The 21,677-nt window shown below is 40.6% G+C and overlaps 1 protein-coding gene across 2 annotated transcripts in view; it reads right to left on the bottom strand.

Moving 5' to 3' along the window:
* stxbp2 (syntaxin binding protein 2) overlaps positions 1-21,677 on the bottom strand; it is a 36,456-nt gene that overhangs the window by 6,997 nt on the left and 7,782 nt on the right. For both annotated transcript variants that reach the window (XM_033012192.1, XM_033012194.1), the window contains exons 3-15: positions 21,064-21,145; positions 19,344-19,420; positions 14,163-14,241; positions 12,980-13,083; positions 12,082-12,230; positions 10,569-10,653; positions 6,006-6,136; positions 5,227-5,334; positions 4,085-4,142; positions 3,069-3,134; positions 2,460-2,540; positions 1,713-1,851; positions 146-252 (exon numbers count right to left, since the gene is read on the bottom strand). In XM_033012192.1, coding sequence (XP_032868083.1) covers positions 146-252; positions 1,713-1,851; positions 2,460-2,540; positions 3,069-3,134; positions 4,085-4,142; positions 5,227-5,334; positions 6,006-6,136; positions 10,569-10,653; positions 12,082-12,230; positions 12,980-13,083; positions 14,163-14,241; positions 19,344-19,420; positions 21,064-21,145 — 1,266 coding nt within the window. The remainder of the gene's footprint in view (positions 1-145; positions 253-1,712; positions 1,852-2,459; positions 2,541-3,068; positions 3,135-4,084; positions 4,143-5,226; positions 5,335-6,005; positions 6,137-10,568; positions 10,654-12,081; positions 12,231-12,979; positions 13,084-14,162; positions 14,242-19,343; positions 19,421-21,063; positions 21,146-21,677) is intronic.

The raw sequence follows: 21,677 nt of genomic DNA, 5'->3' as shown, positions 1-21,677 counted from the left end.
AACATTACAATTTGATAAGGTTAATATACACTGAATTATACCTGTAAAACATACTGAACAAAACAAGAAAATACCTATTGTTGCATTGTTGCCGAAAGTGACCAGAAGCAAAATTGAACTGCAGTGTATTCCAGGTATTACATACCCCAGTGATGATGGTAGTGCCTAGGTTCTGAACATTTTGGATGATGCTGCTGTCAACCTGGATGTTTGCGTGCTGTATAAGTTTGGTGAGGTTCTCCTCTGTGATCCCTGAAACAACCAAAGGCCACAAGGTTCAAATACAGAAATGATAACGGAGTCATGAGAGACAAGACTGCGCAGATGCTGGAATATTGAGTTAAAATAACGTTCTGGGGGGAACTTAACGGGTCGGGCAGCATCTGTGGAGGGAAACAGATGGAATGTTTCGGGTTGGGGCAGATGGAGTTGAGACGGGATAGGTGGTAGAAAGAATGGCTCTTTCTAGATACTATCCCCTCTCTCTGCTCCACCAGAGTGAAGATGGGACCCCACCCATAACATTCCGTCTGTTGCCCTTCACAGATGCTGATTAACTCTCTGCGTTAGGCCTGAAAATGTGACAACCAGGTTCAAGAACAGCTTCTTCTCGACAACCATCACATTCTTGAACACTACATAACATTAACCATAACCTTATCTCAACGTCTAGGACCTATTCTGGACTTTGTTTTGGTTGCACCACACGTTGGTTTGGCACTATTATGGCTACCTACTATTATTACTTATTAATATATTGCATTATGGATTATTGTATATTTATTTGTCTGCTATTTTGTTCATGGATCGTGAAGCTGTGGTAAGTATGAATTTCATTGTTCTGTCGCCGGTACAAATGACAATTGAACACATTCTTGACGTGTAGGAAGGAACTGTAGATACTGGTTTATACCAGAGAGAGACACAAAAACGCTGAATCACTCAACGGGTCAGACAGCATCCTTGGAGAAAAGGAATAGGTGACGTTACAGGTCAGGATCCTTCTTCAGACTGAATAGTGTGTCTTGTCAACTGGGTGTGATAGATCCCACGGTATTATTCCAAAGAGCAGCAGAAATGGTTACCCCCCCCCCCCCCCCCCCCCCCCAATAGCTCTGATCAGCATTGCTATAAAGAGACATCCTTCTCTTTGAGAACTTCCTGTGTGAATTTAGATGTTGTATTCCCTACATAATGTGCAATAACTGATTTCAAAACTGCTTCAGTGGTTGCAAAGTATGTTGGGACATCTAAAAGTAAAAGTTACCAGATCAATGGAAGTCTACACTCAAGATATTTACAAGCAATTACATTTAGAACTTTCTCCTCCTTAGTTTGCAATGCCAAACAGAAAGGCCAAGAAGGTGATGGGAACCCTGGCCAACATCGACAAACTTGGCAGAGGCTGAAATTAGCAGCTTAGTATTACTACACTTCACTGTTTATACCATCTTTAACAGACTGAGTGATCAGACTCCAGGAAATCTATCACATCAAGTTGCAACAGTAGCCGAGTATTCTTTACTGGAATGATGATGCATTGATGTGCCACTTAAGAGACGGTCATGCTTTCCATTCTGGCCACCAAGCTGTAGCAACAAGAGCTCTCATGCTGGCTCTGCTGAGTATAGCCTCACCTAATCTGCCTTGTAAAAAAATCTGTAATTCTCAATGGATGAACTGAATAGTACTTTAATGAAAAAAAACCACACCTGATTTGAGGAAGATATACAAAAGGATGATTCTAATCTTGTCATAGGATTTGATACTTGTATCCAGTAAAACCGGCACGATGATTTTCATTGGATCTTTGATCTTCTCTCCCTCTGAGTCAGTTCCCATAGCAAGGTCCTACATGTGGGGCAGAGATGTTTTTATTAATCTGTACCATGAAGAAAACTTCATTTGACGCAGCAGTTAATGATAGATGGCTAATGACGGGCAGCACAGCCTCACAGCGCCAGAGAATCCACCCCGCTTCAATCCTGACCTCGGGGAGGGGGGTGTGTGTGTGTGTGTGTGTCTGTGTGTGTGCGTGCGTGCGTGTGTGTGTCTGTGTGTGTGTGTGTGTGTGTGTGTGTGTGTGTGTGTGTGTGTGTCTCTGTGTGTGTGTGTGTGTGTGTGTGTGTGTGTGTGTGTGACCATGTGGGTCTCCTCCCACATCCCAAAGACATGCGGGTTTGTAGGCTAATTGGCCCTCTGTAAATTGCCCCTAGTGTGTAGGGAGTGGATGAGAAAGCGGGATAACATAGAACTAGTGTGAATGGGTGATCGATGGTCAGCGAGGACTCTGTGGGGAGAAGGGCCATTTTCCACCTTGTATCTTTCAATCAATCAGAGCAGAACCTTTGACAGGCTCATATCAAAATGACCAGTTTATTATTCATGTCACAAAAAATGGCCAATGCCCTTTGACCATTACTAACAACTACATTAGCACGTGCTCCCAGTGATCTGACCTGCTCCACTTTGCACAACTTCTCAACTGTGCCTTTGAAATGCTTCATACAGTCTTCAACCAAATGCAAGTGTGTTGAGTACTGGAAGGAAAAAAAAAAGTATTATTACAAGAACCATGGCAATATCAAATAATTAAAGAGGCCTTCGCAAGAAGTTCCTATGCACACTTTTATAAGACCTTCCCCACCCCTCAATCTTGTAGCCATGCCCCATAATTTGATATTCTTCCAATAGTGGGAACATCAAAACAGCTACCACCAAGTCCCACAAGAATCTTGTATGTTGAATAAGATCACCCTTCTCAAATCCAAAGATTCGGATCTAAATTTGCTCAGGAACTGGCAGCATAACAATCCTCTCACTGCGTAAGCCCAGTGGGCCTCCTTCAGACCGCCTCTAATGACAGCACAGGATATCTTTTCTTAAATAAGATAACCAAAACTGCACTGTATTTCAGATATGGTCTTATCAATATATCCTGTAATTATAAAGGGGTTAATGTTCCATTCAGTATTTCCCTGTGGGAACAGATTGCTAAAGCTTGCATTGTAAACACGTCTGCTCATTTATTCTTGCATCCGACTGACAGATGGGAAACAAGCACGTACTTTACTGAGCTCCTTTTGATATTGTGGCATTTTCTTCAGCATTTGAGAAAGATCCCGCAGATTTGCCTGAAAGAAAAATCAGTGATCTTGTCATTGGTTTCACTTCAACATCAACTGCTCAAAGTATGAAACTAGTATGTGTGTGCCTGAAGTTATCCTGGGCACATCCAAATTTAATATTCATTTATACTGTCCACATCCAATGAAGAGACTTTAACACTTGTGAAACAGCGTCTTGGGTCCTCAATGACCATTAGATCTTTTTTAAATTGAAACCATTAATTGAAGTTTTGGACAGAGATGCGATGCAATGAAGGATTGGGGTTTAAATTTACTATTAGCCTACTTTAACTCCCAAAAATCTGCTTGTAGTACATTAATGTTTCACATTTAATTTCCGTGGTAAACAAATCCTGTTGATCTGTACAAGATGTCAACATTCTTAACCTCCAATCACTGATAATGATGATTAGCATCGCAACCACACATCAATAAGGAGCAACTAATCAAACATAGAACATAAGAGAATAGCCCAGGAACAAGCCCTTGAGTCCCGTCGGCCAAGCTAAACTAATTTCATTGCCTGCACGGGATCCATAGACCCCCATTCCCTGCATATCCATGTGTCCACCTAAAAGCTCCTTAGATACCTGCCTCCACCACCATCCCTGGCAGTGTGTTCCAGCCATCTACACCCTCTGTATAAAAAAAGTTACCCTGCACATCTCCTTTAAACTTTGCTCTTCTCACCTTCAAGTTTTGCCCTGTAGTCTTTGACATTTCCACCCTGGGGGAAAAAGATTCTGACTCCTTATCCTATTTATGTCTCTCATCGTTTTATGTACTTTGATCAAGGTCTCCTCTCAGCCTAGGCATTCCAACAAAAATAATCAGTCTCATGACAAGGTATAAAATTAGCTCTGTAACGAAGAGTCCAATCCCCTTCACTTATTTAACCTTCATTTGGAGCAACAAATTATGCATGCGGAATAAGCATTCAATAAACCTCTGCTCACCTTATCAGTGGTCATCCTTTTGCTTTCACAGAATGTCTTTAATAACTCTGTCACCTGCCTGTATGAAAGGGAGGAGAGTCAAGAGTATTTTATAAAAAACAGTAATAGTGCAAAAACAAAAACAAAATCCCCAAATCTATGTAGTTTGTAGGTTGTAGTATTTAATGGCCTGGTGGGTGTAGGGAAGGAGCTGCTCCTGAACTTGGCTGTGACAGTTGTCAGGCTCCTGTACCGTCCCACACATGGCATGAGTGAAATGAGAGCGTGTCGAGGATGGTGTGGGTCTCTGACGATGCTGGCTGCCATTTTGAGGCAGCGACTCCTGTAGACACCTTAGAAGATGGGGAGATTTCAAGAGAGTTAGATTTAGCTCTTAGGGCTAACAGAATCTAGGGATATGTGGAAAAAGCAGGAACGGGATACTGATTTTGGATGATCAGCCATGATCATATTGAATGGCGGTGCTGGCTCAAAGGGCCGAATGGCCTACTCCTGCGCCTATTTTCTATGAGATCAGTACCCATGATGAACACTTTTGTCTTGGAGTTGAAACTCTCTGATTCACAGCAAATCTAGAGCGTAGTAGCAACACTGCTTTACAAGTATTCTGTAGCCATTTACCAAGCAGTTTTCACACAATGGAATTGGAGTATAATTTGTCTGTTATATCAAGTCACCCGAGCCCTCCATGTGGAAGGTGCAAAGGAGACTTGTTTTTTAATGTGTGTACATGTAGAATCAATGAATTATAATTTAAAATTCCTTTACTATTCTCCATGGTGCAAACAACACTAAGTGGATGAGCCCAGGAAGGTTGGATAAAATAAAGTTGTCGTTCAACATTTGTAGACGGCAATTATTATTTTTATTCTAGAAGTGAGGTAATTGCATGTGTGTTTATATTATACTAGTTTTCTGAGAATTTTCTGAGTTTTCAGAGCAAAGATTATGGTACTTCAGTGTGGAAATGTTGACAGATATTAGGACCACATGGAAAACAGTAACTGTGCTAGCTGAAGCAGAATGCACAACATTTTTCCAAACCGTTAGTGAATTGTTCACTCCAGTACCACAGGCTTCCTTCATTATTTCACAACAAATAAAGTGCTTTTGAAGTTTAGCTACAATTCAAGTGCACATACTTGGAAACGTCAGCAATGTGCAAGTGGCGCAGCTTCATCCACAGCTCGTCGTCCTCATCGAGAAGAGTTTCTTTCACACGTGACTCTGCCACTCCTGTAGTATCATACCTGAGGAACAAAGCAGTAAAGTGTTCAAGCATGTACCCAGCTTACTACAAAGACAGAAAGTTGCTGAGATTGCAATTTAGTCCCGACAAAATATCTCTAGGTTCGACACAGTGGGGCAGTGGTCGAGTTACTACCTCACAGCGGCAGAGACCCAGGTTCGATCCTGACTATGGGCGCTGTCTGTATGAAGTTTGTACGTTCTACTTGTGACCAAGTGGGTTTTCTCCAGGTGTTCCGGATTCCTTCCACTTTCCAAAGAAGTGCCAACTTGTAGGTTAATTGGCTTCTGTAAAATTCCCCTAGTGTCTCGAATGGAAAACTGGGATAACATAGAACTGGTGTATGGGTGATAATTGGTCAGGTTGGACATGGTGGGATGAAGGGACTGTTTCCTTGCTGTATCTCTAAACTAAAGTTTCCATTCTCCCCTCTTGAATCACGAGGAACTGAGAAATGGAATATTAAAATCAACTAAAGGCAGAAAAACTCAGAATGAAGCGCCAAAGATCTCAAAGGAAACAATGAACAAACATTTTATACTGTTCAAATTGGTCTTTACTTGAAAGTGTTATCCTTAATAATATGGGATTCTTTCACAACCTTCAATGGAATGTATCCCAAGAGGGTTGCAGCAGCTCCAACACAAAAAGGTAGTTTAAAAGGTAACTTACGAATATATGTCTTGCTCAATGGGCAGAAGGTCGTGGGCCATTGCCTGGAGTGTGAGCTCATGCAGTATTGGGGATACACAGTCATAACCACGATCCAGAATCAATAGTTGTGAACGTGACTTCTCAGGACCCTGGTCAAAAAGTTGCAGACAAATGAGCGTGCACACAGGATTAAGGGTTATCTTCAATTACAGACAGAAACATCAAGCCAAATTATATTGCATAGCACTCACTGACTATCCTTTTAGCTTACCAGTGACAACATCTGGATGGGAATTGCTGGTGTAGTTAGAATGGGCTTGTAAATCACCTTGATCACCACATATTCCTGTGTTCCCCATCCAGATCCCACACACCTGTAACTGCTTGATACCCACACCACAGGCTATAATGCCAGAAACCACCCGTTCAGACCAGGACAAAAAATAAACTGCAGATGGTGGAAACTGGAAATACACCAGGAATTACTGAAAAAAGAGGGGGAATTCAATCAGCATTCAGCAATTTACTCAAAATCACCTTCCCTTGAGCAAGGCAAACATCTGATCCACCTGCGCTTCCACGGGTGATTAACTGCTTTTTAACCTATTAAGTTCTAATCATATCCTCGCAGGTTGGAAAAAATAAAAGCTTTATAATACATTTATCACACTTTCCAAAAGGAATAAAATGCAACTTTCAGTCTTCAATAAAACGATGACTATAGCAATAACTAAAAATGATTGGGAAATATTTCCATTATAATAAGTATTTTCCAACTGCAAATCTATGTTTATTTTTAAATACGATTTGATGTAATAGATTAAACAAAAGGCATACACTGTATAAATTTAGGAGATCTGTGGAGGTAAATATTACAGCTGAGTTAATAAACTCTATGTTTACAAATCTACCTCCTTAACTTGACAGCCAGACTCATCTAATCCCAGGGTAGTGATGGGTGGGGAGGCATTTAGGACCGAGTAGGAATAGACATCAATTATCATAATTGTGAATGGTATTTATTTTCTCATTTCCATCTACTCTTGCAGGTCAATTTGTTTTAACAACATCCTTCATAACTAGAACTTGAATTTAAATCCCTTCAAATCAGGTCTTGCCCCAATCGATGTGGCTCTTTGCCAAAACCAGAAGTGGGAACCAATGTGACTGTGATAACAATAAGTTGTCCTTCCCCGCTCTCCCTGACCGCTCCCAACCATTGACATGGTCACATTCTCCCACGGCCCAACTGGACGGGACTACAAACTGCATCATTCCATTCTCATCCATCTCGTCAAAGCCTGGGAATCACCTGTAATGGTTTCCTAAACGCTAATACCCTATTCTGTACTAATTGTTCGTAGCTGTTAGCTTGACAATTTTTCAAAAATCCATCTATAAATACTCCAAATCGTCTCACTATTTCACTGTGCGACAGAGAATAGTTTCAACCTCATGACATCCTTTCTCCATTCGTGCAATGGATCCAATGCTTCTACTATTTGACAAATGCAACATTCCCCTCGTGCCATGAACAACGTTTATTCCTAAACCAACAATACCACTGCATGTTCACAAGTGATTTAGCATTCAATGGCTTGTGGGACCAAATATCTTTCAAAGCATTTCTGAACGTGGAAAATGATTCTTAGCGTTCCTGCGGAAGTGATAGGTTCTAAATGTAAGTTCTTGCTTGTAATTCAAAGCCTACATCTACACTAAGTGTGTATTGGAATGCAACATGCCTTTGCAACAGCACTAAGTTTATCTCACCTCCCTTCCATCAGATAGATGTCTTTCATTACTTATCCAAGTCACAAACATCTTTCAAACTGGATAAAGAAAGTAGCAAAACTAAATTTACGTAGCACAATTTGAAGATTGGAAAGTAGCACAGCACAATTAGATAACTGCAACCTTCCAATCTCCAAATTGCATTTCCTTGCAGTGTCTTGTGGAATGTAGTCTCCTAGCACACAGGTTCCCCTTCCCCAGTCTGATTTAGTTAGGCATAAATCTACAGCATGTGAAGTCCATGATTTTATAATAGCACAACATGAATTGGCTTTGTATGGTCTGCAAAAAGACACACAGTAAACAGATAAAAGCACAGTTATTTACCCTTAGCTGAAATGGAGTAATTGTTCGCATTCTGGAAGAAAAAACAGAGGAAACTGGAAAGGACAAGGAAGGGTGGGCCAGAAGGAATGAGAAAGAATAGAATTTGAGAGAGTAAGAAGTAAGAAACATAATGCTGATACACAAGCTGACCCCTCTACCCTCTACCCCTCTACACTCCAGAGACCTTCCATAGAGCTCAGCATCAGCCCCACCTCAATGATACATTAGCATCTTGGCGGCATTGAAATGTAGTTCAATTTAAAACAAAAACAATGCTGATTGCAAGCTGACTGGTGTTCAGCCAGAAGCCTAGCCTACTGTTGGTTAAGTGCTCTTTAAACAATCTAGATAATTGATGCTGCGTTGCAAATCGAACCAGCTGCTCCTGTCGGGTTCCAGGTTAATGCCTTTACTTTGATTACATTATAGACAATTTTTCCACTATATTAAATTTGGTAATGAACACAGAAATAATGGAATACTTAAATCCCATCTCCGAGAACATTTTAAATTCAGAATAATTATCAATTAAACAAATTATTGTCACTTTAAGAAACTGGCAATGGAAAAAAATATTTGGGAAAATACATTTTCTGATAACAACAGCTAAAGCAAAATAAACCCAAAATACTCCCATCTACTCCAGTGTAGAAAATAACTGGTTGGGAGATGTATCCCAGGTGATGATTTTGGCACACTGCTTGCTATTAGATTGCTTTGACAGGCAAGTGCTGAGAGACTCCTGAATCATAGGGAACATCATGTCTGAATATCTGTGGGTGGTCATTATATTTCAAGACACATTTTAGTTGTTCACATCCTGAAAATGAACATCATTGAATCATGCTGACTGATACAGCATGTAAACTGGCCCTTCGGCCAACACCGATCAATCACTCGTTCACATTAAGGACAATTTACAGGGGCCAATTAATCTCCAAATCCAAGAAGGAATGGTTGACGTTTCCTTCTCTCCAGAGATGCTGCCTGTACCAATGAGTTACTCCAGCATTTTGTGTCTATCTTTGATTTAAACCAGCACCTGCAGTTCTATCCTACACAACCTCCAAATCCTCAAGCCTTTGGTATGTGTGACGAATTCACACGGCCATAGGGAGAACGTGCAAACTCCACATATGTAATGCCAGAGATCATGATAGAACTGGGTCTCTGGCACTGAAGCAACAGTTCTACCAGCTGCGCTACTATGTTGCCACACATCAGTGGGAATTCAGGCAATTACTATCCATCCTGTTCCTGCCCCTGACAGGAAGTTTGGTTTATTGTTACGTGTACCGAGGTATAGCAAAAAGCTTTTGTTGTGTGCTAACCAGTCAGTGGAAAGACAACATATTTCGGGACACACACGCCAGAAGAGGCAAGCAAGGTAGCTTTCCTCCAAAAAGGGCAACAGCAAACTTTTGAGTTTTTATAAACAACAATCCAATGGTTTTGTGGACACCATTAGCAAAGACACGATGTCCTGCTGACAATTTCAGATTAACAATTCTGGTGGGTTTTAAACTTGGGTCTCCAAGTTCCCAATCTTCTAACGTAACCACTGCACCACCTCAACACGCACTATTCCGGATAGTGCACATTGGCAAGCAGTCTTGACAACTTTCCTCTCCTTAGTCTTTGCTCACTGGACACAGGGAAATGGACAGAAAAGGCAGCAGAAGAGAAAGAAACAAGGATGGAGACCTTTTAAAGTGGTCATTTTGTATATAGGGAAATAGAAGATGTAGGCTTTGATGAATGACCCCCGACCTCAGACTCCCACCATCCACACATCACTCTGCTGGATAACTTTTAGGAATTGCTTCATCAATTCCAGTCGGTTATTCCATGTCAAATGTCAAAAGGCGTTGGTACAGCGATGAATAAGAGTAAGCCAACATTTAATGCTACTACATCAGAAGTTGCAGTTTCAGTAGCCTGGGTCATAATGAAGTTCTCCAGTAATCGCAGGTTCAGTTTTCACATTAAAACACTGTTTGATGTAATTGAAAAATAGCAATGGCCTACAATTGTAAACACGAGGGAAAACTCAGACTCCGAGCATCTGCTGAAACTGCAGATGTGACAACAGTTTTGGTTTAGAAACAGAATTCAAAAGCACAGAGGTTTGTTATGACATTGTAAGCTAATAGCTTTAGAGTGGTGCTTCAGCACGCACTGTGCACCAAATGGTATCTGAGCAAGCTGCGTTAATAAGGTTATAAAGAATTCCCAGAGAGGTGCTATTTTATCAACCTTGTTTCTCAGCCTATATCAGTAATGAGGCATTAGGACCACTGAAATGCTTCAAGTAGCATCCATAAAATAGCATAGAAAATACTTTCCAAACAGCACGTCTGTTTTTAAACACTGTTGGCTCTCTATCATAGAGAAGGCAGAGAGTATAACTAAAGATGACAGAATGGATAATCAGAGGAATAAATAAGTGATATTACTTACTTCCCCCATGCTGGGATTATCAGCTTTGTATGCATTCAGTTTATCGTGAATTAGATTTGCCAGGGCTGCATTCATATCTGGGCCCCTAAAGAAACAAATTAAAAAAACAAATCATAACTCAAGCAATTAGCTTGCTGCAAGTTTTAAAAAACAGAGTGGCTGAGGGCAAGAGGGGATAACATTAGGTCCAAACCTTATAGTTTGTCAAAGAGGGGAAATCGAGAAGGCTACAGGACGCTTCATCACACAATGCTTTAGCTGCAGGAATCAAAACAGTAATACACTACTCATACAAACATCACTGCTGAATTCTAGTTGTGGTCAGTGAACAGTCAACAAGTGAAAGCAGCTTAAATATGATGCTTTCAGCCTTTAAAACAAGCATTGCTCCTCATTTGATGCACCCATGCTCTCAACTTCTCTATTTCAATCATTTTCGTCTCAAAGTCATTCAGCATGAAAACAGGCCGATCAGCCCACGGGGTCCATGCTATCAACCACCAATCTTCACTAATGCTGCACTAAACCCATTCTATGTAGGACGAAACTGCAGATGCTGGTTTACACTGAAGATAGACACAAAATGCTGGAGTTACTCAGCGGGACAGGCAGCATCTCTGGATATTACTCCAGCATTTTGTGTCTATCTTAATGCTGTGTCTAATTAATCCCATTAATTTATTTGCTTATTTTATATTACACACTATGGCAAATTCTTCCAAGGTTTAGGACCTAGGATTTATTTTTCTCAAAAGACTAACTGCTCCAATTATCTGTTAACATTTACATAGGCACTGGAAGTTTGTAAAATAAAACAATCAAAAACACTATATTACTCAGTAGACACAAAATGCTGGAGTAACTCAGCGGGACAGGCAGCATCTCTGGAGAGAAGGAATGGGTGACGTTTTGAGTCAAGACCCTTCTTCAGACTGAAAGTCACAGGAAAGGGCAACAAGAGATGTAGACGATCATGTTGAAAGATAAAGAACAATGAATGAAAGATATGCAAACATGTAACGATGATAAAGGAAACAGGCTATTGTTAGCTGCTTGTTGGATGAAAACGAGAAGCTGGTGCGACTTTGGTGGGGGAGGGATAGAGAAAGAGTGTGACTTGGGTGGTTCCTTCCTACTCATTGTTTACTCTGAGTTTAAGGAGCACTTGAAGAGATCAGGTGCTTAGCAGAAAAAAAATGCTTTTGATAGCACAGCTAACAACTGTAGACCAGGAAGGAGCAATACTATCAAATCTCAGGATTAGAACTAAAAGCCAATATATGTTGGAAGGAACTGTAGATGCTGGTTTACACCAAAGATAGGCATAAAATGCTGGAGTAACTCAGCGGGACAGGCAGAATTTCTGGAGAGAAGGAATGGATGACGTTTCGGGTCGAAATTAGAATCTGAAGAAAGAATTGCACGGGCCTTTGTACCTCAATATAGTGGGCCATGGCACCTGACTTGGCAGAAAGCAAACATCGATGGCAATGAGATTTCTGAACATGCTTACTTTCTATATCTCACAGCTGGATATTCCTTCAGAGTTTCACACAATGTTGCTATCTGTTCAGCCATACTCTCCAGCAAGGTGCTGTTGCTATTTGCCGCTTGAGAGTTGAAGAGGTGATGAAATGATTCCATTGAATCGAGCGAGTACACCTTTTGGAGATTACACACACAGAACATGGATCAGTCAAGAGAATTAATGCGGAGACCTTTTAACAAAAAATGAAAGTGTACTGTTGACATTGCAATAGATTTTTTTAAATGGAAAGCAAAAATATTCTGAAGTATATCCAGGATAATTCATTTCAGAAGTTAGTTTAGTACTGCATTTAAAAAAAATAACAAATACAATTGTCCCTAGAGTGTGTAGGATAGTGTTAATGTGCGGGGATCGCTGGTCGGCGCGGACTCAGTGGGCCAAAGGGCCTGTTTCCGCGCTACATCTCTAAACTAAACAAAACTTGTGCTGATGAAATGAAATCCGTACTGCTGCTTTGTGATAGGTCCCCAAATTGAATTACTCACAACCAAAATACTGCAGAACGCTATCGTTTTGGCTGCACAATGCATTTACAGACACATTAAAGTGTTTGATTGGGATAGAAACAAGAAAATAACAACTGTAATAACGTTATGAAGTCAAATCGCATTAAAAAAAATTAAATGCTGCAGTTGTCTGAATGAACATTGCTAATTTGTTAATCACTACAAGGCGTCACTTTTAACTTTGTTGTAGAAAAAAACACAAAAGGCAGGTCGTCAGAGTGAAATATATTTCAATTTAACTCAAAATGAAGAGACATTAGTGGAGAATGTGACTATCTTTCATCCACACATCCTGCAGCATCAGAAATGGTACACAAATCAATACCGATTCAGGTATGCTTGCTGCAGTTACTCACTTGGGATTCAAGAGGAAGAAAAGATGCATGTATTTCTTTGAGGGTCTTGATTACTTTTGTGCATCGTGATTTTCCAAGCTCAGTAAACAAGGACTCGGGGCAGGCTGCGAGAGGGAATTATCAATGAAATACAAAAACAAATATTCCAATTAATGCTTATCCTAATATTTCAGGTAGATTACATCTATTGGTGCAAAGATGCAACAGAATAACAGCAAGTCCAGTACTCAAAAAGTACCCCGCACTGCCCACTTCCGTTTCCTTTGTGAAATCCACACACAGGATTGTCCCGGCAGAGCCATTGTTTTACCTGCTGCTGTCCACAAACCCATCTCGACATACCGTGATCCTTCCTATCCCTCTTGCTCAGTCCTCTCCTGATTGGGAGTTGAGAGGGAAAGATAGATCAGCCATGACTGAATGGTGCAGTAGACTCGATGGACCGAATGGCCTAATTCTGCTCCTTTGGTGCCTTCCCTCACAGTAGGAAACTTTGATTCTGCTGTGTGGGGATGTCTATGTTAAAGACTATCGTGTTCTGTGCTCTTTTTTATTCGTATGGCTGTATGGTGACCACAATTTTCACTGTACCAATTGGTACATGTGACAATAAATGTCTTGTCTCTTGTCTACGACTTATGAACTTGCATTAACTCATTGGAAAAGAGCAACTTGGGCTATGTACGTCCTACATAAAAGGACAATGTCAGCACTTAAAACAGGACTGCACTGAATACAATATTTCTGCATGTCTTTATTAAAATGTATAACAAGCACATTTTAATTAAGTTTAGAAATATCAGGCCATCTGTTTTCTGAAGTAGAAACACATCAACTCCAGAGATATATTATTTTCCTTGCCTTTCACATGTTTTAATCCTAATACTCCAATCCCATGATAAATTATATTGGGCTCTGCCTCAACTGCATTTGTAATAACTATTCCATTCTCTCAAAGATGATATATAGTTTCAATGATCTAAAAACCATATTAGCATGAGAAATACATGTCCTTCTTCCACCAAACATAAAAGGACAAGCATATTGTATTAAAAACATTTGCACAGGTAGCCACATTCCAGAATCAATATTACAAAGTATTGAGAATTGCCACTTGCATATTTAAGTTGGTTTTAGTTCAGATGAGCTTAAGCAACACAATCAAGAAAACTTTAATACTCACTGTCAGTGAAGAATACGTGAGCTGCTTTGTACATAAACGTTGGTGTGTCTTTGAAGTCATTAATCAGGGCACGCACGGACTAAAAGGAGGAAATAATAAGAATTCAGGACAAAAAGACAGACGCAAACTTTGCTCATGTTGTACTGAGAATGGCTACGAGTCATTGGGGCACTTTAGTTTAGTTAAGGCATTTGGCTGGCATTGCAAAGATTGAACATTCTAATCATATAGGGCTGCACAAGATATCCACCATATTATTGTCTAAATCCACAGGTTTTCCTGATTACCTCAGTCGGTGTACATCTTTCATCAGAACACCATTGAGACCCAATTTATCATAACCCATCTTTCCTTTTACAATACTAACTCAGTTTCAGTTTAGTTTGTTGTCATGTGTACCAAGGTTTTTTTTTTTTAAGATTTTTTTTTTTTTAAAGGAGCCATTGAACCCAGAAGAAGGTGATTTATGTTAAGTTCTATCAAAAGACCCAAGACCCACCAAAGAATGCGACCATACGAGTGTAGAAAAACAAACTCATCAAGCAGGTTACTATTAATCCCTGCACTCGTTTTATCAGCTCCCAGAATCAGGATTATAAAACAAGATTGCTGTCCACAGTGCAACAAAAAGCCGAGCAAAACAAGCACATATTTTTGTTGACTACATTCACAATCATTAATCTGCAATAATCAGAATACAAAACCAATTTTAAAAAAACACTCAAGCCTTCATGGGCAGATCCTCCAAAGTGCATACAATTTGCACTGTGATTTGGTACAACCCAATTTATTTAAGCAACAAAAAGTGGCAACATTCTTACATTGATAGGTGCTGGACAGAACAGAATGTTTGTCATTCGTTCAAGAACTAGTGGACAGATAGATTGGGTAACACAGATCAAATTATATTGGATACTCACATATAATGGAGTCACTATACCTTGCCACTGTACACGTGGCATAAACCAACCAACCACTAACTAGAGGGAGATATTTGTTTATTGTATTCTACCCGCTATCGGCTGTGGGCCGAGGAGCTTTATTCTGCAGTTTCGTGACCCAAGTCACCAAACTACATGAAATTTTCACATATTGTGTAAATTTTTTTATATAAATCACCCCTGAAACTCGATATGAAGAAGACTTGCACATTTTTATTAAATTAGAGAAAAACCAGAAAAATGTCGGGAATTTTTTAGTCCAATCAAAGCACGTTTAACATTGAGTTGTCTGCCAGTTGGCCAATCACGCGCTTTGTTTCAGGCTAGCACACAAAATGGCTGTGGGGGCTTCACAGATGCCTGTTTTACTGGAGATTCCGATTTGTTGTTCTGTGGAATAAATGTCGTGGAAACTTGCAGCAGGTAATTGTATTTAGTGGGAAAAGCATTAAAAAGGCTGAAGAAAGTGCTGCGAAGTGGATTAAAGTGCAAGAAAGCCTTCAAAGTCCCTGCTGATGTGCTGGAACACAAAGAAGGCCCCCAAGAATCAACTCTAACTGAAAGGTAAGACTAAAGTCTGAATTTATGAAAATCTGTCTGTATGGACTTTAATTAATTTAATTGCACCATTTTATAATGTGAATAAATTCATTCATTCATTCATTCATTCCTTATTCATTCATTCACTCACTCACTCACTCATTCATTCATGAAATTGAGGGCCTAAACTATAACACAGTCAATTAAACATTTTCACTAATGCCAGCTTGTAGTAGAGTAATAAGTCTTTAACAACTAATCTCGGAGCTGCCTGCGAAAACTTACCGGGAAAAAGTGCTCCGACCGCGGGACCTAGGTACTCGCGGTAAAGAGCGATCGATATCCCTCCGTTTTTCTCCCGTTATCGGGGTCTGAAAACGACCGCTACAGACGGCACTATGTACAGCCTCCCCCCCTCCCCCCCCCGCCCGCGGAGATGATCCGTGGCTCCGCGATCGCGAATCGGCCGCTTATTAATTGAGACCGCGGCTTCACTTTACCGCGAGTACCTAGGCCCCGCGGTCGGAGCACTTTTTCCCGGTAAGTTTTCGCAGGCAGCTCCGAGATTATTTGTTAAAGACTTATTACTTGACAACACGCTGGCATTAGTGACAATGTTTAATTGACTGTGTTATAGTTTAGGCCCTCAATTTCATGAATGAATGAATGAATGAATGAATGAGTAAGTGAATGAGTGAGTGAGTGAATGAATGAATGAATAAGGAATGAATGAATGAATGAATTTATTCACATTATAAAATGGTGTAATTAAATTAAAGTCCATACAGATAGATTTTCATAAATTCAGACTTTAGTCTTACCTTTTAGTTAGAGTTGGTTCCTGGTGGCCTTCTTTGTGTTCCAGCACATCAGCAGGGACTTTGAAGGCTTTCTTGCACTTTAATCCACTTCGCAGCACTTTCTTCAGCCTTTTTAATGCTTTTCCCACTAAATACAATTACCTGCTGCTAGTTTCCACGACATTTATTCCACAGAACAACAAATCGGAATCTCCAGTAAAACAGGCATCTGTGAAGCCCCCTCAGCCATTTTGTGTGCTCGCCTGAAACAAAGAGCGTGATTGGCCAACTGGCAGACAACTCAATGTTAAACGTGCTTTGATTGGACTAAAAAATTCCCGACATTTTTCCGTTTTTTCTCTAATTTAATAAAAATGTGCAAGTCTTCTTCATATCGAGTTTCAGGGGTGATTTATATAAATTCTTCATATCGAGTTTCAGGGGTGATTTATATAAATTGTTTTACACAATATGTGAAAATTTCATGTAGTTTGGTGACTTGGGTCACAAAATCCTATTTCTAGACACATTTTCGATGCTCGGCCCACAGCCTACAAGTATTAAAGTTTCAATGCTGTAGTAAGATAGATATAATGAAATAATAAGGAACTGCACATGCTGGTTTATCCAAAGATAGTAAATGCTGGTGTAACTCAGGAGGTCAGGCAGCATCATTGGAGAACATGGATAGGGATGCTTAGGGTTGGGTCTGAAAAAAGGTCCCGACCTGAAATGTTGCACATCCTGTCCATATTCTCCAGGGTACTGCCTGGCCAACAGAGTTACTCCAGCATTTTGTGTCTTTCACAGGATAGATAAATGTGTAAGCAGACCACATAAATCCACTGCTGAAAATATTCCATGTAATGCAGCTGAAGTGTCCAAACAATGATAAAGTGAAGGCACCAACTGATCAAATACAGCAATCTGTTATTCAGCTGAAAGTAGAAATTGCATTTCTCAAACCTTACAGCTCGGTGTACTTTGAATGTCCATTGTAATATTTAATCTTGCCTATTTTTCACCAGATAATTATTTCACATCTTGTGTAGAGAAGAATTCACCACCCTCAATGCCCCAAGAATAATTTAGCATTACAAACATGTTTAAGCTGATTATATTGCTTAGTAAATCAAATAATATAAATGGCTTTTGGCATTCAAGTGCCCCACATCCAGCAACGACCAGGCAGGAAAACGAATTTGCTAATCCCTGCCCAACCTGTCTTTCAGACTTAACCTAAAGTTGAAAACTGATTTACAACAAGAAATTGCATTTAAATGTGGGGGAAAAAATGAGGCGCCAGAAGAGTGGCACAGTTGCGCAACGGTAGAGTTGCTGCCTTACAGCGCTGGAGACCCGGGTTTGTTCCCGACTATGGGAGCTGTCTGTATGGAGTTTGTACGCTCTCCCCGTGATCACGAGGGTTTTCTCCGAGATCTTTCAATTCCTCCCACATACCAAAGATGTACAGGTTTGTCGGTTAATTGGCTTGGTATAAGTGTAAATTGTCCCTAGTGTGTGTAGGATAGTGATAATGTGTGGGGGGTCGCTGGTCGGCGCGGACTTGGTGGGCTGAAGGGCGCTGTATCTCTAAACTACACTAAGAAGACAAAAGAAAAATCAAAATCAAGTTTCAAATTGGATATCTGGTCATTCATGAGGGTGTCGCAGATAGTTCTACTTGACGATTGTCTACCCCCCCCCCCCCCAAAAATGATTTTCACACAAAAACAATTCATCTGGAACTCTGTGGCAATACCATTTTAAAAATAAATCTACATAATTAACAAAAAATAGCGAAATCAAAATTTATTTCAAAAATTAAAAAAGATTCTGAAAATCTGAAAAAAGGGGAAATTGCTGGAGACACTCTCAGGTGAGGAAGTGAATGTTGAAAGAGAAAGAGGTAAAGTTTCAGGCTGAACACCTTCAACATTCCCTCTGATGGAGCAGCAATTCATTTGTATCTCACCCAATCTACAGAGCAGCATTCGGTGCTCGCGATGTATCTTCTCTCTTTGTCAGAGAAGGAACCCCAATCACTTGTCACTTTGCCACTTTAATTCTCCAAACCATTCCCACACCCGTCGACTTTTGATTTCCCACAGCGTTCCAATGAAACCCAGTGTCGGTTTGTGGAACAGCACCTCATCTCTCATTCAGCCCTCAATGAATTCAGATATTTCATAATATTTTTCTCCGCTATGTGTCATGTGCCAGGATGTTGCAAAATGAACCATCTGCACCACAGAATTTCTGTGTGTACATGTGTGGGCGTGTGTGTGTATGCAGGTATACGGGGGGGGGGGGGGGGGGGGGGGAAGAGCATGCCCCACCCGGAGTGGAGGGGCCGCGTGAGGGAGGGCAAAGAACAAGGGACAATGGGGAGGGAGGGGGGGTGAAGGGGGGAGAAAAATTGGACAATGGGGATCCGGCGTGGGGGAACTGCTGGGGAGAGGGATGGTGAACAAGGGAGGAGTCGGCACACTTTATAACTTTGTCAGCTACGTAGACTGGTTAGGAGTTCCACATGCTTGATAATCACACCTGTGAAGTGCTTTGAGCACTAACTTACCTGCTATAAAAATAACTAGCTCAAGTGACTACTGCATGTACGCACTTATCAGCAGCTATGTGATGCAGTGGATTTCTCTATCCAATACAAACAGAATTTCCTGGATTTAACTATGTAATTACAGTACAAATGAAACCTATTGAATGCCCTCTCGAGGAGAGCACTGTGACTTTTGTTCTAGGGAGTGGAGGTTCTTTCTTAGGCAAATATAAGAGCATATAAATTGCAGAGCTCTATTGTACACAGAACACACTGAAATAACCACAATGGTATGTGTGGTAATACAGAGTGTTTATACTTGCAGCCTGCACTCAGCACATGCCTTTTCTGATGGCGTGATCAAGTAAATAGCTTCCAAACTTGGAATTGGTTCCCTCCGTTTATTGATATCTTCGACAACTGGAATAAAAAAAGGGATCAAATGAAGTAACAGAGTTCTAAGAATCACGACATGCTCCAACTTCTGTGCAGGAAACTACTACAATGCTAAATACATTCTATATTATTGTTAGTGGAGCAGATGAAATGTACAAGAGGGAAGTCTGAAGAAGGGTCTTGACCCCCTAGTGTCACCCATCTCTTCTCTCCAGAGATGCTGCCTGTCCCGCTGAGTTACTCCAGCATTTTGCGTCTATCTTCCATATTATTGTTAGCATTATTATTATCTTATTATTGTTATCATATTATTGTTATCTTCCATATTAATGTCTTTTATTACATAATAGCTAGGGAGCAAATGTTTGCTGATTAGAAATGAATTGTGATGTTAATATTTCACAGCAGTATAAAGGAATACTGATTGGCTTATAACCATATAATAACCATATAACAATTACAGCACGGAAACAGGCCATCTCGGCCCTACAAGTCCGTGCCGAACAATTATTTTCCCTTAGTCCCACCTGCCTGCACTCATACCATAACCCTCTATTCCCTTCTCATCCATATGCCTGTCCAATTTATTTTTAAATGATACCAACGAACCTGCCTCCACCACTTCCTGGCAGAAATCATGCACCAACTTTATTGAGGGAAAATATCAACATTAATTGTAACTTTGAAAAAAAATTGACACTCCTGCAGCATCCTAAATTTAAAACTGGTGTGAACAGTATAAATACTTCCATCATTCTGCTCCTTTTTAAAATGTTGTGCAACATTGAAGTATGTAAACTGCCTGTTTTGACTTTTACATTGTGACTCTATTTACTTTATTAAATTATAGCCAGAAGCAATGGTTCAATAAGTGTGTTTTCTGCAGGGATAACCATGGCAATTTGGCATAAGATGCAAAACTAGGAATCAAATTAACAACAAATAATGGGAAGTTTGTAATGATGTTTTATAGATTAATAGTAACTGCTGAATAAACTCAAGATTGCTCTTTCTGGTGTTGGATGCGGAGCGAGACCTGATAACAGTATATACAACTGCTTTTTGGCATAGATATGGTAGACAGTCACAATCATGTTCTCACTGGGTGGAAATGTGGCAAACGAGAGGGCACAGCTTTAAGGTGAGAGGGGCACAGGGGCGGACCGGGCGGGGGAGGACGAGGAGATGGAGACGGAGACACATACGGAGACACACACACACGTGCCAGGAATGGTGGTGGACACAGATACGATGTTGGCATTTAAGAGGCTTTTAGATTGGCACATGAATATACAGGGAATGGAGGGTTTGGATCGCATGCAGGCAGAGCGGATTAACCTGCCATCATTTTGAACATGGATATGATGGGTCAAAGGGCTTGTTCCAGTGCGATACTGTTCCATGTTCAGTGTTAATTTTAGAGGTAAAATGTATTAATATCTAAAATGAGCATTTGCCAAGTTAAATACAAATTTGTTGCCGGAAATACCTCCATCGCTCTCAGTGGGATGTCGTTCAGGCAAAGTGAGTTGTGGAATGAGTCATGATTGTAAAAGTTCCTTTTTCAATTGACAAGATTATGCACTGCACTTCAACAGCCTGCTCTTGAACTGCATCTTAGTTATGAAGTCGGGTCAATTGTTGTATTGTAGCTCTGCTCTACTTACTGGTTATGCCTTCTGCCATTATGTCTGACATCTTGCAGCAGGAAGACAGGATCCTCATGCTCAGGTGATCCACCAGTAGCACCTAGTAAAGGTTGAGACAAATTCAAAACCAAGCGCAAATTGAAACTTCACATTTTTTAAATAAAAGTGTAAATAATAATAATAATAATGGATGGGATTTATATAGCGCCTTTCTAATACTCAAGGCGCTTTACATCGCATTATTCATTCACTCCTCAGTCACACTCGGTGGTGGTAAGCTACTTCTGTAGCCACAGCTGCCCTGGGGCAGACTGACGGAAGCGTGGCTGCCAATCTGCGCCTACGGCCCCTCCGACCACCACCAATCACTCACACACATTCACACACAGGCAAAGGTGGGTGAAGTGTCTTGCCCAAGGACACAACGACAGTATGCACTCCAAGCGGGATTCGAACCGGCTACCTTCCGGTTGCCAGCCGAACACATAGCCCATTGTGCCATCTGTGTCGTCCCTGTCGTAAATGTAGCCAAAGCATCCTGAGAAGGAAGGAGGAGACTGGTGTGTACATGCAGTGAAAGGCCTGAAATTACATTGACATCAAAATCTAAAGGTTTTTCTGCTCAATATTGA

This window comes from Amblyraja radiata, chromosome 35, assembly GCF_010909765.2.
Source record: "Amblyraja radiata isolate CabotCenter1 chromosome 35, sAmbRad1.1.pri, whole genome shotgun sequence".
Lineage (NCBI taxonomy): Eukaryota > Metazoa > Chordata > Chondrichthyes > Rajiformes > Rajidae > Amblyraja > Amblyraja radiata.
Note: the sequence above shows the minus strand (reverse complement) of the source record. Positions and strands in the feature narration are given on the sequence as shown.